This window comes from Bactrocera dorsalis, chromosome 4, assembly GCF_023373825.1.
Source record: "Bactrocera dorsalis isolate Fly_Bdor chromosome 4, ASM2337382v1, whole genome shotgun sequence".
Classification (NCBI taxonomy): domain Eukaryota; kingdom Metazoa; phylum Arthropoda; class Insecta; order Diptera; family Tephritidae; genus Bactrocera; species Bactrocera dorsalis.
Window position 1 is genome coordinate 44,368,487 of NC_064306.1, and position 13,762 is coordinate 44,382,248.

The 13,762-nt window shown below is 37.9% G+C and overlaps 1 protein-coding gene across 11 annotated transcripts in view; it reads right to left on the minus strand.

Annotated features, from left to right (window-relative positions):
* The window catches only part of LOC105222577 (serine/threonine-protein kinase tousled-like 1), a 206,378-nt gene that overhangs the window by 12,120 nt on the left and 180,496 nt on the right, over positions 1-13,762 (minus strand). Inside the window, exon 1 of one of the 11 annotated variants that reach the window (XM_049455859.1) lies at positions 3,401-6,668. The exons of 9 other annotated variants lie outside the window; for them this stretch is intronic. In XM_049455859.1, the coding sequence (XP_049311816.1) occupies positions 3,401-3,835 (435 nt within the window). In that variant the 5' untranslated portion in view covers positions 3,836-6,668. Of the gene's footprint in view, positions 1-3,400; positions 6,669-13,762 lie in introns of those variants that run through there. One more of the 11 variants, XM_049455860.1, reaches the window with a different exon arrangement.

The window sequence follows — 13,762 nt, forward strand, 5'->3', positions numbered from 1 at the left end:
CTCAACCCGATGAGTCGATGAGTAAAAACAATGCCACCACATTCGACCCGAAAAAGTGCTGTTGATAACAATTATGCTGTCATCAGTTTACAGCACATACACCGTAATGCGTCCATACATACATTCACATACATTATATACACACACATGCATGTATAAATATTTCTTCACTACGCCATGCCAGATGTACCGACCATCTGTCAATTTCATTTCGCTATAATCCCAAACGGAACGGCAACACCGCAGCTTAAATAAATAAAAGAAACTGAATAGACACAGAGCAGAACCACGGTCGCTGGCAAAAGAGTGTACAGCAGCAAAACAGCCACCCGAGCCACCTTAAAAGCGAGTACGCTCAATTATGTGCGAATACATAGGAAAAGTATGTGTAAGTTAGTTGAGAAAATAGCAAGCGGCGGCAGCCACATCGGTGTACAACGTTAGTGATAACGAATAAACTCACATCGTGCCAAAAGTTACCAGATAGAAAGTATCAGCAAACAAGAAACTTCAGTTGAGCAGCACCGTATCTTCATATGTATTTATGCTTACGTATCTTATTCAAGTATTCAATGTTATAAAATCCCCCAACTGTATGGCAACACGATTGTGTACGTCAAGTTTGGTATCAGATCACATTGGCTTCGAATTGTAACACAACAGTTTAACAGTTCATGCCGATGAGTCAAGGTCGAGAGACGTCACGTCACGCAAATTTTCATTTTCATTCCCCACATACACACGTACACAAAACAAATGCATACCAACACAAACATATGTAATAAGTTTATATAGGGAGAGTAAGAGCGAAATGTGAGTGCGTTCGCTCTCTTGTAGAAATTCCAATAGGGCAACCAAACATTTGCATTTATTTATAGCACTAACAAGCAATTACACACATGTGTGTTTGTATATACTATAAAAGCACTTGAGTTTTTTCAACTTATTTAATTTGAGTGGGGAATAATAATAACAATGGAGAGCTGCAAACAGTTGGTGAGTGAGCGCTCTGTTGTTTTGATATTTTCTGTTATGTTTGATGTTTCTTTCTCTGAACAGTTCGGTGTTTATGTTTTGTTTTCATCGCTTGTTCACGTTTTATGGAACGGTTTTCACATTTCGATTTTTCTATTTACATTTTTTTTTGTTAAAAGTTTACGTTGGATGATATTAGAAAATAGGAAATAATTGTATTAGGATGAGGGGGTTTTCAAATACTGAAATATTGATAAACAATTATAATTTTAGGTTTGCGAATTTTAAAGTAAAAAATTTAATCCGAAATCTAATGTTTAATCCCACAAATTAAAATTATAAATTGATAAAATATTTTATAATTAAAAAGTTGAGAACAAAAAAGAGAACATTATTTTTCATATCAAAAGCTGGAACGAAAAATGATAAGATACATATTTCTAACTGACAAACTCTAATTTAAAAAATATTGATATTTTTATTAAAAATAAGTTTTACTTTTCAAAAGATATCCAAAATGGATCAATACGAAGTGCCTAAGCGCGCGATAAATTTTTAATTCAAAACTTGAGATTAACGCTTTCATACCCTAAAAAGTGTATATCAAGTGTGCCAGGAAGATTGTAAGGGCTATAAAGATGCGTCGGAGGCCTCAGCGTAACGAGCTGAGTCTATTTAGCTATTTACATACATATGTATGTATGTCCATACAGCAGTCCGTCTTTATAAACTAGGTCCGTCACTTTTATGCAAATGCACTTTTTCACCGAGAAGTTATAAAGCTGCCATACAAACTTAACGATAAAATTCATTTTTTATTTGACATGATATTTTTACGAAATTCTGCATAGATTATTGTCAAAGACAATGCAGCAATCTTCGAATAACTATGTAACTGTCATATACACTAACTGATAGACAATTTCTTATATGTGAGGGGTGGTGTTCCGGCTTTTTTACTACCTTGCTGTTTTTTATTTTTAATCAGAGTTTTTACATGAAACATGTGAATTGTGTTCTAGCTTTTTCCGATTTTGCTACTTATTATTTCCTTTTATTCAGTGTTTTTGAATTAAAAATTTGTTTCTGGTTTTGCAAATCTTCCTATTTTTTCTACGAAAAACTGTCGAAAAACGGTAAATTCAAAGAAAAAGCTTCCATAGCGCGATAGCGACTTTCCTACAGATAAATAATCTTTTGGAAATTTTTGTTTTAGATCAAAATTGCGGCTGCAATCGTGGACATCGTACAACAATTCATCAAATGAACATAAAAAATCATTTTGTGTTGGTCATGAATGTATTTATTTATAAAAAAACCGAACCATTAGTAAATTTCATTACATTAAAAAAACAATCGCGAAAATCACTGATTTTTCGGAGGGTCACACTGAGTCAATACAAATAAGTTTGGAGAAAATATCGTAATTAATATTTTTCGTTTCGGATGTCGGTTAATTGAATTTTATTCTGTTCAAATTTAAAAATTATTTATACAAATTTATATAAATTATTAATACATTGAAATTTCCAAAAAAAAGAAAAAAAATCAAATCTTCACAAACAAATTTCCAGCATTAATATCAGATTGTTCAACATCAGTCTCATTTTGACCACAATTAGATATTTATTTAATTAATTTAGAGATTTTTAAAGAAAATATTATTGATTTAACAATTAATATTATTTAATAGTTATGAAAATTTTATTAGAAATGCACTTTCACTTAGAAAAATTTGTAGATCAATTTTCACCATCTTTACTCCAAAAATCTATCTTAGGCAGAAAAACTAAGCACATAGATACAAACAAACACCCACAATAATATCTCTCAGCCTTCATTAATTGGTGACCAAAAGCCGAAACAAACGTGGCAATAATACTCGCCCAGCGTGAGAAACACGACCCACAACCACAAATCTGACTTTAACGATTTAATCCAATTTTTCAAATTAACTGTCTGTGGCATTCGCACTGCTCCACATTTGAGCAAAGAAATATATACTTATTTAAATGCACATACATACAATTTACATACATATGTACATACCTATGGACGGTAGTATGTAACGCTAACAAAAACTTCAAAAGTCGACGAAAGCAACAAAAGTCAAATGTGTACCGGAAAAAACATAAGCACGTGCAAGGCAATGATTAAATAAGAGAGCAAACCACTACATTACTACTATTGCGCTTGCTCTTGTGCTCTTGCTAATTCGTTAGAGCCGAATACCGAAGTTGAAAATGGAACACGAAACGCGCAGCAAACTGGCATCGAACATGTATGCTGCTCGTCGCCCACTTTACGATTACACAGTTGCGCACAAAAATAAAAATGATAAATTAAAAATAGAACAAATTTCATATGCACACACTACGCACTAAATAAACCCTTTCGCAAAGCGGAAGTCAAAATTCAAACTCACTCTCTCGACTGTTGTTTTTCCAGTTGCTGTTGCTGCCACTGTTGTTAACAGTTTACGATTTCGTTTCGTGATAGGCGCTGCTACTGTTGTTGTCGTTGTTGTATGCCCCATTATTTGTTGTTGTGCCGCGACATTAGCACTCATGCAACGACGCTTGCCGCGCGGCGTCGACGGTTGTGGCTTGCCGCTCGTTATCAAATTCGAATTTGAACGATGACGATGCAGCTGTTGCTCTGCCGCTGCCGCGGCCACTACAACCATTTCGGTCAACATGGGCTGCACTGTGGCCGCAGTATTATTTGTAATATATGTGAAAGTGCCTGCACCGCTACTACTGCTACTGCCACCACCGCCGATGCCGACGCCGCCGCCGCCACCGACACCGCCACCAAAGCCCGAAGCAGCGGGCAACATATGTGCACAATTAGACGACATGCAGCACAATCCAATAAAAATACACACGCGCGCACAAATATTTCGTATACATACAAATTATCAAATAATTTTACACTCTCTCTCTATCTCTGTGCAATTGTACGTTGGCGACACGACACTGCTGATTCTGGCTGTTATTTGGTCGTTAGGTCAATCGCGAGGTAAAGAGAAATCAGCTGATCGGTATAAACACAACAAACGAACAACCGGCACGAAACAGCTGCTCGTTTAGTTGGTCGCGGTCGTAATCGCCGTCGACAACACCACCAACAAAAACATCACAATTATACTAAAACGATGTTTGTTTGTTTGTATTGTAAACAAACGAGTGCACAATCACTCGGCATGCGAGAGTTCAATAGTCACAACAGCAAGAGAATTACTATGTATTTTTTTGCTTTTGTTGATTTTCTTTTGTTTTCTCTCCTACTTTGTGTTTCTATTTGCCGTTCGGTTTTCTTTTATTGCAGTTGAACTGCTGTAGGGATTTGATAAATTTTGACCGCACGTACTCCCCTGTTAAACAACCGAGTTTTTATTGTAAGTATATACATATATAAATTAATGATTACACGAAATGTATTAAACGTGCACTGTTGTCGTTGATTTGTTGGGGGATACAAAGATGACTGACCACCATGGTAAGCAACCGACCGACATCATAGCCTCTCGTTTGGCATTATTGGTTTCTTTGGTTTGCGTTGTTGCCGTTTTCTACACAGACACTACACTTGCAATTTTTTCGTTAGCCGTTCTATTCCGCCGTTCGATTTTCACTTATTCCTCAATGTGGAAAAAAGGTATAGAAACCGGTCGGAGGAGACAAGATGCTGCCAATTTAAATATACATGTGCATACACATATAATAAATGTTGCGCAGCAGAGCTAGTAACATAACTTTCGGTTTGCAGCAGTCCGAACGCCGGTATTTTCGTTTCGTTACGTTTACTGTTGTCACTTTGACTGCTGCTATCACTTGAACTTGCTAGAATGTTTCGTGTGCATAAATATATTATATGTATACCTTACGGACAGCACACATATGGCCTATGCTGTTATTATGCTTTTGTCATTTGGCGTGTTGTTGTTTCACCTTTTCTTATTAAGCGTATTAAATTATTGTGGTAGCCTTTTAATGACACCGCGGCGCACTAGCTTGCTGGCTCTCTCTTGCGCGTCGCTCTTTTGACTGAGTTGGCGCTGGGACTGCTATTGCTACGCCACTGTTAATTACTGAGACCTCTACGCTCTCTTCTCTGCTCTGCAGAACATTCACATTTTTCTTTCGCATTTACTTTGCACTTGCACAAGTGTTTAGGATTTTCTTTTCTATTTTTTCTATGTTTGTATAAATTAATATTTTATTTTTTATCTCATTTCTTCACTACTTTGCTTTTATGCATGTATTATTTATCACTTACTTTATATGTCTACATTTATTTCTTTCTACACTCTTCTCTATGTTTTCTTTGTGAATTTTGCCAATGTGTGTATTTGTTGTTTCGTTTTTTGCAAATTTTTCAACCGTCGATCAAATAATTAAACACACGTCACGATGAACGCTCTGCGCGACCAACACTGACAGTTACGAACGCAGAGAAGATACTCGGATACCGCTGCTGTTGCTTTGGTTTTCAATTGGTTACGCGTCGTCGCGACGTTTCTCATTTCGTCTCGTCGCAACTCGCCACACCATCTTGCACTTAGTAACTGCAATATACAGCGCGATATACATAAATTATAGTTAACTAAATACGATGCATACATGTGTATGTATGTAAGTATATCGTGATTGTATGAAAGGTACGTACACACAAACACAAATGCTTGTGCCGAAAGTTCGACCGTCTCACAGTCTTCTGTTCAATCGATTGACAGAAAGACAGACCGAACGACTGTTCGTTGTCGACAAGGCGAACCAAGGTGAAATTAGCAAAATGTACTCGACTCGTACACACAACGCACACATGCGACCAAGCGAAGCGAAAATAATCAACTAACCGACTGAACTTAAAATTGTTGTTTTGCTTTGGGTTAGGTTAGAGAACGCGTTGCTGCCGGAATGACACAGCGCTGCTAAAGTCGTTGCCGACGTCGTTGTTGCAGCTGCTCCGCAGACTGTTCGCCTGCCTTCGTGCGGTATATTTGTATATTTTGTTCTTATTTGTGTCGATTTTCTACATACAGACACATGCACAAATATTCATACATAAATGTGTGTATAAAAATATATAAATATTGTGTGGATTTTCATATTGCTATTGCCAGTAGATGTTGTATGTTGTTTGAGCTGTGGATATCTTCCTTCGTCAGGCCAAATACTCGCGTTTGCAACATATAATTGTTCGTTGCCACGTATGTACATACAACATACATACATAAATGTGTACGTACAACACTTCAATAGATTTACCACTTTTCTTTCAGCGAGTGGTATCCATACGCCCCTTGGTATCCACTGTCTATTTGGATAGAGGTTTGAGGAATTTGCTATTTTTGCAGCGGGTAATTTCTGCGGATTTCATTATTTGCTCTATTAGTTGGAAATTCGTTTAAACAAATTGCTTTGAGAAGCTTTAATTTTTTTTGCCGGTTTATAATTTTAAAAAGAAAAAGTCAGTTTATATAATACAGAATTCTTACTAGGTCAGTTAAGAGTGCTTTGTGCTATTTCCTAACTTCATGACCCGAAGCGTTAAATATTCTACTTGCCCCATTTCGTGTCAATTAACCACCCACTATAGCTAACAGTCTCACTACACCAAGTAGCAAACAATTTCGGCACGTTTAAATGTTTGAAATACCGAAAATTTTCGATATTCAAAATAAGTGTAATATCAGAGACATTTTCTCAAGTTCGTATCCTCGCCGCAATGCATACCATTCGTGCTATGATTGCATAACTTTTGATGAAGCAAGTGAGTCACTTTATAATAATTAAAAATATACATATAAAAGGATATGTATCAATTTCACTCTATCACGCTGAGCCAACTTTGCTATATTGTAATTACAATGGCGGCCGCAACGTCAGCCAACTAGTGGATCGTGCTCGTTGAAACAGTGAACAAATAAACGCACTGTGGCGCGACATAATGCTTCATTCGCCAATTTTCGGTCGCAAAATTTGACTTTGTAACTTGTTTTTGTCGTTTTTTATTTTTAGGGTGAACCTCGCTACTCCGCAATGCAAAGCAAAAAAAAAATTTCTACATGCATACATACATATGCACATACATCTGCAGCGAAATGAAACGAGTGCTTTAATCGTCGTTGGTAGGTACCACCCGAGAGACACCGAGAAAGGCTTACAAATTTATGGGCGCTGCATACACACTCCACAAGATTGTTATTATTATTATTTCGGATTTCCATATATGGATTTAAGCATAAGCGCATAGGTACAAAAAATATTTGCCTTTACTTCCAATATTAATAACATAATAAGAGCTGGTGACCGAAAACCGGTTCATGTGCATTTGGCAAACATTATTTTTTACAAACATGCATGCATAAATATATGTACATATTAATAGAAATACATACTTATGTACATATGCACATTTAAGTATGAACATAAGCACGGCATTTGTACTCGACTCGTCACCTTCTTTGGGCTTTCATTTACATATTTGCAAAAAAGTACCCACTGAGAAAAATTTGTTTATTTGCAAACATAGTGTGTTCAATGTCTAAAGCAAATAGTATACATACACATGTATGTATGTATGTACATACATATGCCCATATGCATTTTTAATAATAAAAAAATTGTGTAAGATACAAATTTCTTCAACCAGCTCTCACAAAAATTAACGCAATCATAAAAATTAAAAAAAAAATTGCTACAGCATATTTAATCTGCAGAGAAAGGAGAAAAACTGAACAGAAAAAAATGATAGTAATCGGATTAGTTGTCTCCGAGTAATTGAGCTATACGTCTCCAATTGAGAAGACCCTTTAGTTAGGAAATCCAACTATCTACAGATTTAAGTTTGAGGCATTATTTTATGATATGATGTAAAAAATACTTAGTTAAATTCCCTTCAAGATTAACTATTCATTTTCACCAGACAATAATTTTTGCCTTATTAATATTTATATTAAAAGCTCGAACTTTATCAATTTTTTATCGTATTTCGGACGTTATTTTAATGGTATTTAAGATGATCAAAATTAAAGTTTATTTGATCCACCCTAGTATGCATGCCTGCATGTTTTTACATACATATGTAGATACATACATATGTATGTACATATGTACATATTAACTCCCGTTGATGGTGCCTAAAGTATAACAATAATTTCTAGAATCAATTAGTATGAAAATATTATAATTAGCGCACTTATTAATACTTAATACCTGCACCTTTGTATTCCCAACATTACTTATAACATTAAGATAAAAAATTAAATTTGTTTAAGCGTGTCCGAACATGATTATATTGGTTACAATTTCAAAAGTACCGTATTACTGCACATACCAAGCGAAGAGAAACTCTTTCACTGCATCACTATTAAATATCTGCTCTCGTGCTCTCTGTGCGCCTACTTACCACCCACCATTTCGTGTGCACACCAACACTAATCATCTAGCCACAAAACTACTCACATTTATACATATATATGGATATGTACTTTCTTATACGCACACACCATTGCCACACCTCGACTTTCCCCTCCCTGCACGAATGCATACGAGCAGAGTGCATGCAATTTACAACATAGGCGAAATTTTGGTTCTATTATACTCGCGCATGCAGTGCAAACTATCGCACACAGGAGATTAGGAGAACCACTCACAACGTGTATAATATGTAGAGTATGTATGTATGTATACTGTGCCCGTTGGCTACACAACCGCCACCACCTGACACTGCCGATAACAACGTTGACGTCGATGACGTTGTTTGTTGATTTGTTGGGCTCGTTCGCCAGCTCGCTGCTAGCCGTTTGCTGTTGCTGTTTTGCTTGCTTGCTTGGTTCGTTAGGTAGTTGAAATTGTTGGCGAACGACTTGTTTGGCTGCTAACAGGCGCACAGCGACAAGCAACGAGTAACTTTGAAAATTTAGCTTGCCGTTCGAGCAGACAACGAATTTTATTTTATACGTACTTGTGTGTATGTATGTATGTGTGTTTATTCGGTCGGCAGGGTTGGCACAAATTAAATTGCAGCTGGTTGGGTGTGATAAGTAGTAGGTAAAGTGCGCGGGCGGGATGAAAACAAGTAGTCAACGAAATGAAATGCAAAGTGAAGGAAAGACAAAAATGGAAAGAACACAGGTACATACATACATACATGTACATTTGTATATAGAAAATGTGTACAGAAAAAATAATGTGAGTGCGAATACGAAAGTGAGGAAAAGATTTGAACACGCAGGCGAAAAGACGATAACGGCAGACAACTCGTCATCGAACAAACAGGCTAATAATTACCATTAAAATTTAACTGCAAATCGGTGTTTGAACTAAATATTATAATAACATGAAAGTAAGGTAGCCAGCCATTTTGATTTAGGCATAGTCAACTACTAAAAGAAGAGCACCGGCTTGCAGTTTTAGTTAAATTATTGGTAAAAAAATGGAGGTGATTTGAATTAGTTGTCGCACGTCGTCAAACGCTATGCATTCAAGGTGACCTAACCAAAGTTATATTTTCTTTGTATTTATTCTAAACATAGGTGCATATGTATAAGGCACACTCATATGGATTGATTTGGATCACACATTATAATTACTTGTAATTATAATTATACCCTGAACAGGGTATATTAAGTTTGGCACGAAATTTGTAGGAACACCTAGAAGGAAACTTCGAAGATCATATAAAAAATACGCACATATGTACATATGTGACGAGCTCTCTGTACAAGTTCTTCTATGGAAAACTTTTTTATTTGAGAAAATATTTTGACGAAATTTGACATGCTTTATTGTTCAAGGCAAGTAATAATAACAAAAAATTTTTCAGATCTGACCACTACAGCATAAAGCTGCCATACAATCTGAACGATAAGAATCAAGTTCTTGTATGAGAAACATTTACGTACATACATAAGTATGTATATTTGTGAAGGGTATTATAGATTCGGTGTAACCGAAGTTAACATTTTTTCTTATAATACTCGTACTCGTATATTCTTATGAATATTCGTCATTTGGATTTGGTGTTTTGCTCATGGCCCTGCTGCATATGTACATATGTATGTACATACACTGCACACATATTTACATTTGTGCAAAACTTGCACTCGTTCGCAATTTCGGCGAGTAGGAACTGCGCCTTGCAATAAGTAGAAGGCGAAGTTTAAAAAAATATAGCTACAAATAAGTGAAAAGCAGAAAAATATGGGTGGCGAGTGCGAATGCATAACAAACTGAAATGCAGTTCGTTGTTAGACGCTTGGCTACATATTAACCATAAAGTAATTCATATAATTGTATGTACACATGTATATATCTGAATTTAGCTAGAATTCCTTTGGTATGTAACAGCAGCAGATTGCAGTAGTCGTCCCAAAGTACTCAAAAGCACGGAGAGCAAGATAACTCTGGAAACCGAATGCTGTGTTGACCTGTGTGGTGCTGCGTCAACCAAACAACAGCCAGGCTGGCAGGCAGGCAGCCAGAGCCACCCAATCGAGCAGCAGTCATCCAGCCGTCAGGCACCCAAGGTTGCCGTATTGCTCGAGCCTATGCAGTAGGAGAGTAAGCGCAATGTATGCGTTGAGATGAGTAACCCTTGAAAACTTTAGTGGATGCACGCAACATGACATGCAACAAAATCGATAAAGAGGTAGCCATGCATTTGTGCACACACAATTATACAAATTTACATTTGGTATACCTACATGCAGCTGCACATACATACATTTGTATATGTATGTATATAAATATGTATAAATTTGTGTATGAAATTGCCATTTCCCTGGGATGTCTTTATTAGAGCACCATTTCGGAAAATGTTGTGTAGAAGCAGAAGCCTCCCCCATATAATTTTTATGTATGTACATATGTATGTATATTTTCGTTACAAGCATATATAAATAATTGTGTATATAGAGCTAAATTTTTCTAAAATTTCTATGGGCACACATAAAACCATACATGCTATATTCAGGGTATGAATATTTACACACATACATACATATGTACATACATATCAGGTCAGAGCTATCCCACAACTTCGTATTTACAAATTTGTCTTCCTAGGAGAGACTAAGCAAGTGTCGGTATATACCGTATTGTATAATCTCGCATTCGGAAAGTGTTCTGAAGTGGAAAATCGTCGGCAGAGTTCGTTTCTGGGGGAAAGTGACCTCAATGTGTTAATCATTACTGCACTTTCTAAGCAGGCAGGCCACCAGCAAGTTAACTAAAAATTTTATTTCAATAGCAAAAATCACTGCTTCACACTGCTGCTTTTTCTCTCTTTTGGAAGCTGGTCATGTAAACTGGCTTTTTTGACGCATTGCCACACTTAAAGTTATCGCAACTTTTGCTAAATAAACGGGTACGTATGCATGATCATTGTATATACATACAGAGGTATGTATGCAAGTATATATAATATACATACATATGTACATACATTTTTAGTGTGTGAGCATGTATGTTCGTATGTATGAATCTGATTTGGCTTACTTTATGCTTTGCACATTTTCTTATTGTTTATTTTTTTTCTTCTGTTTTCTCGCAGCGGCTGTTGTTGTTTTTGTTACATGATTTTCTTACACGGCAAAGGTGAATAAACTCACCATGGCTATACAAGAAATGCAGCTCAGCGCCAAGTCGCTAGCCGCCAGTTGCCAGTCTCCAAACAGCTAACCAGTGCGAACAGCGCACAGCAAGAAGCGAACAAACGATTTACAACAACAACAACCGACTAACACACAAAATGCGACAGCACTGCGCTTGCCGCTGCCTGAGCGGCGGCTATTGCCAACATTGCGATTTAACGGCTATAACTTTCAAACAAAAAAGCGTTCAAAGAAGCAGAAAAACGGCAATATACAAATTAAAAGAAATAACAAGAAAAAAAGTTAAGTTCGGCTGCATCGAAGCTATAATACCCTTCACAGCTGCATTTCTTATGGCAAAAAAAGGTATAAAAAGATTTTTATCTTAATTTGGAACAGTCAGTTTGTATGGCAGTTATATGCTAGAGGGCACCGATCTGAAGAATTTGTTCGGGGGTTGTAACGTTGGCCGTGAATAATAGCACACGCCAAATTTCTTGATGATATCTCGTCAAATAAAAAAGTGTTCCATATAAGGACATGTGTTTGATCGTTCAGTTTGTATGGCCGCTATATTCTATAGTGGTCCAATATCAACGGAGAGAGAAAAAACACATGCTAAATTTCAGAGCGATATCTCGGAAACTGAGGGCCTAGTTCGCGTATATGCAGAGGGTATAACAGACGGACCTGGCTAAATCAACTCTGATCGTTACGAAGGTGCATGTGTCTGTCCTTAGGGGCAATGCGCACATGCCCCACGGTGGCACTGAAAGTCATCCTAGAGCTCACACCGCTACATCAGGTGATCAAGCTAGCAGCAAAGCACACCATGCTGCTAATGTCAGCAGAAGGTTGTGGAAGAGGGAAGATAATGTCCTCTAGACAGATGGATGCACTAGCGGAAAGCACACCGCTGGCCCTCCTCCCAAAGGACGGCACAACAAAGAAGAATTTCAAAGTTACTCTAGGTAGCAAGACGGAGTGCAGTGATTCCACGCTGGAAAGGCTGCTGGAAGACAGTACCATTCAGTGATACACTGATGGCTCAAAAACACCGGAAGGTATTGGGGCAGGTATTGCGGGACCACGTACTATGCTGTCCATACCTATGGGCTGCTTCCCAAGTATCTTCCAGGCTGAAGTTTTTGCCATTTGTCAGTGCGCTGAAGTCAACCTCAGCCGCACCTATCGCAACCAGCGCATAGCTATTCTCAGTGATAGTCAAGCGGCACTAAAAGCGATCTCATCATACGAGACCAAATCGCTCTTAGTCGAGGAATGCATAGAAAGGCTAAACCGGCTGTCCTTGTGCAACCGAGTGCATCTAATGTGGGTGCCAGGGCACAAGGGAGTATACGGAAATGAGAAGGCCGACGAACTGGCCCGCGCTGCGGCGGCGTCCAAGAAGTTGGGACCAGAGCCATACATGGCGGTAAGACCCCACACTCTTAAGGAGCTGCTCCGCACGGAGGAGAAAGTGGAGAGAGAACGGCACTGGCGGCAGGCAGCAAGTATGCGCCACGCCAAGCTGCTTCTAGGAGGCTACAGTCTCTCCAGGTTTAAGGAACTAATTCACTTCCCCCGTGAAAAATTCCGTCTCCTCGTCGCAATCTACACAGGGCACTGTAAGCTCAGGAAACACCTGTCCAACATGGGCATGGTCTCCTGTGCTAACTGCAGGTTCTGCGACCTGGAACAGGAAACACCAGGAGCATACCTAAAACTGGATTGCACAGCAATCTGTGGAAAAAGGCTTAAGGTCCTGGATTCCGTCTACATCAGTAGGGATCACATCGCCTCACTAGCGCCCGGCAAACTCCTGGAACTGTTCAGGCTGCTCGGGCTCTGGGAGGACATGTGATATAGGAGAGGGCACAATAGACCCTAGGTCGCGGTGCATTACCTCAAATAACATATATATCTACGAAGATGATTTACATATTTTTTTGAAAAGCCCTCCGACGTTACTTTCTAGATGTTACAAGCTTCGTGGCAAACTTAATATACTCTCCCCAGGGTATAAATACTAACTAAGACAGGCTTAAAGCGAGTAGCAAAAATACAAAATATATCTAAGTATATATGTATAAACATTAATATGTACATACTCGCACAAATATATTATTATAGTATACATATCACAGAAGTAATGCAAGAAAGGCAGCACATCAACAAATCGAA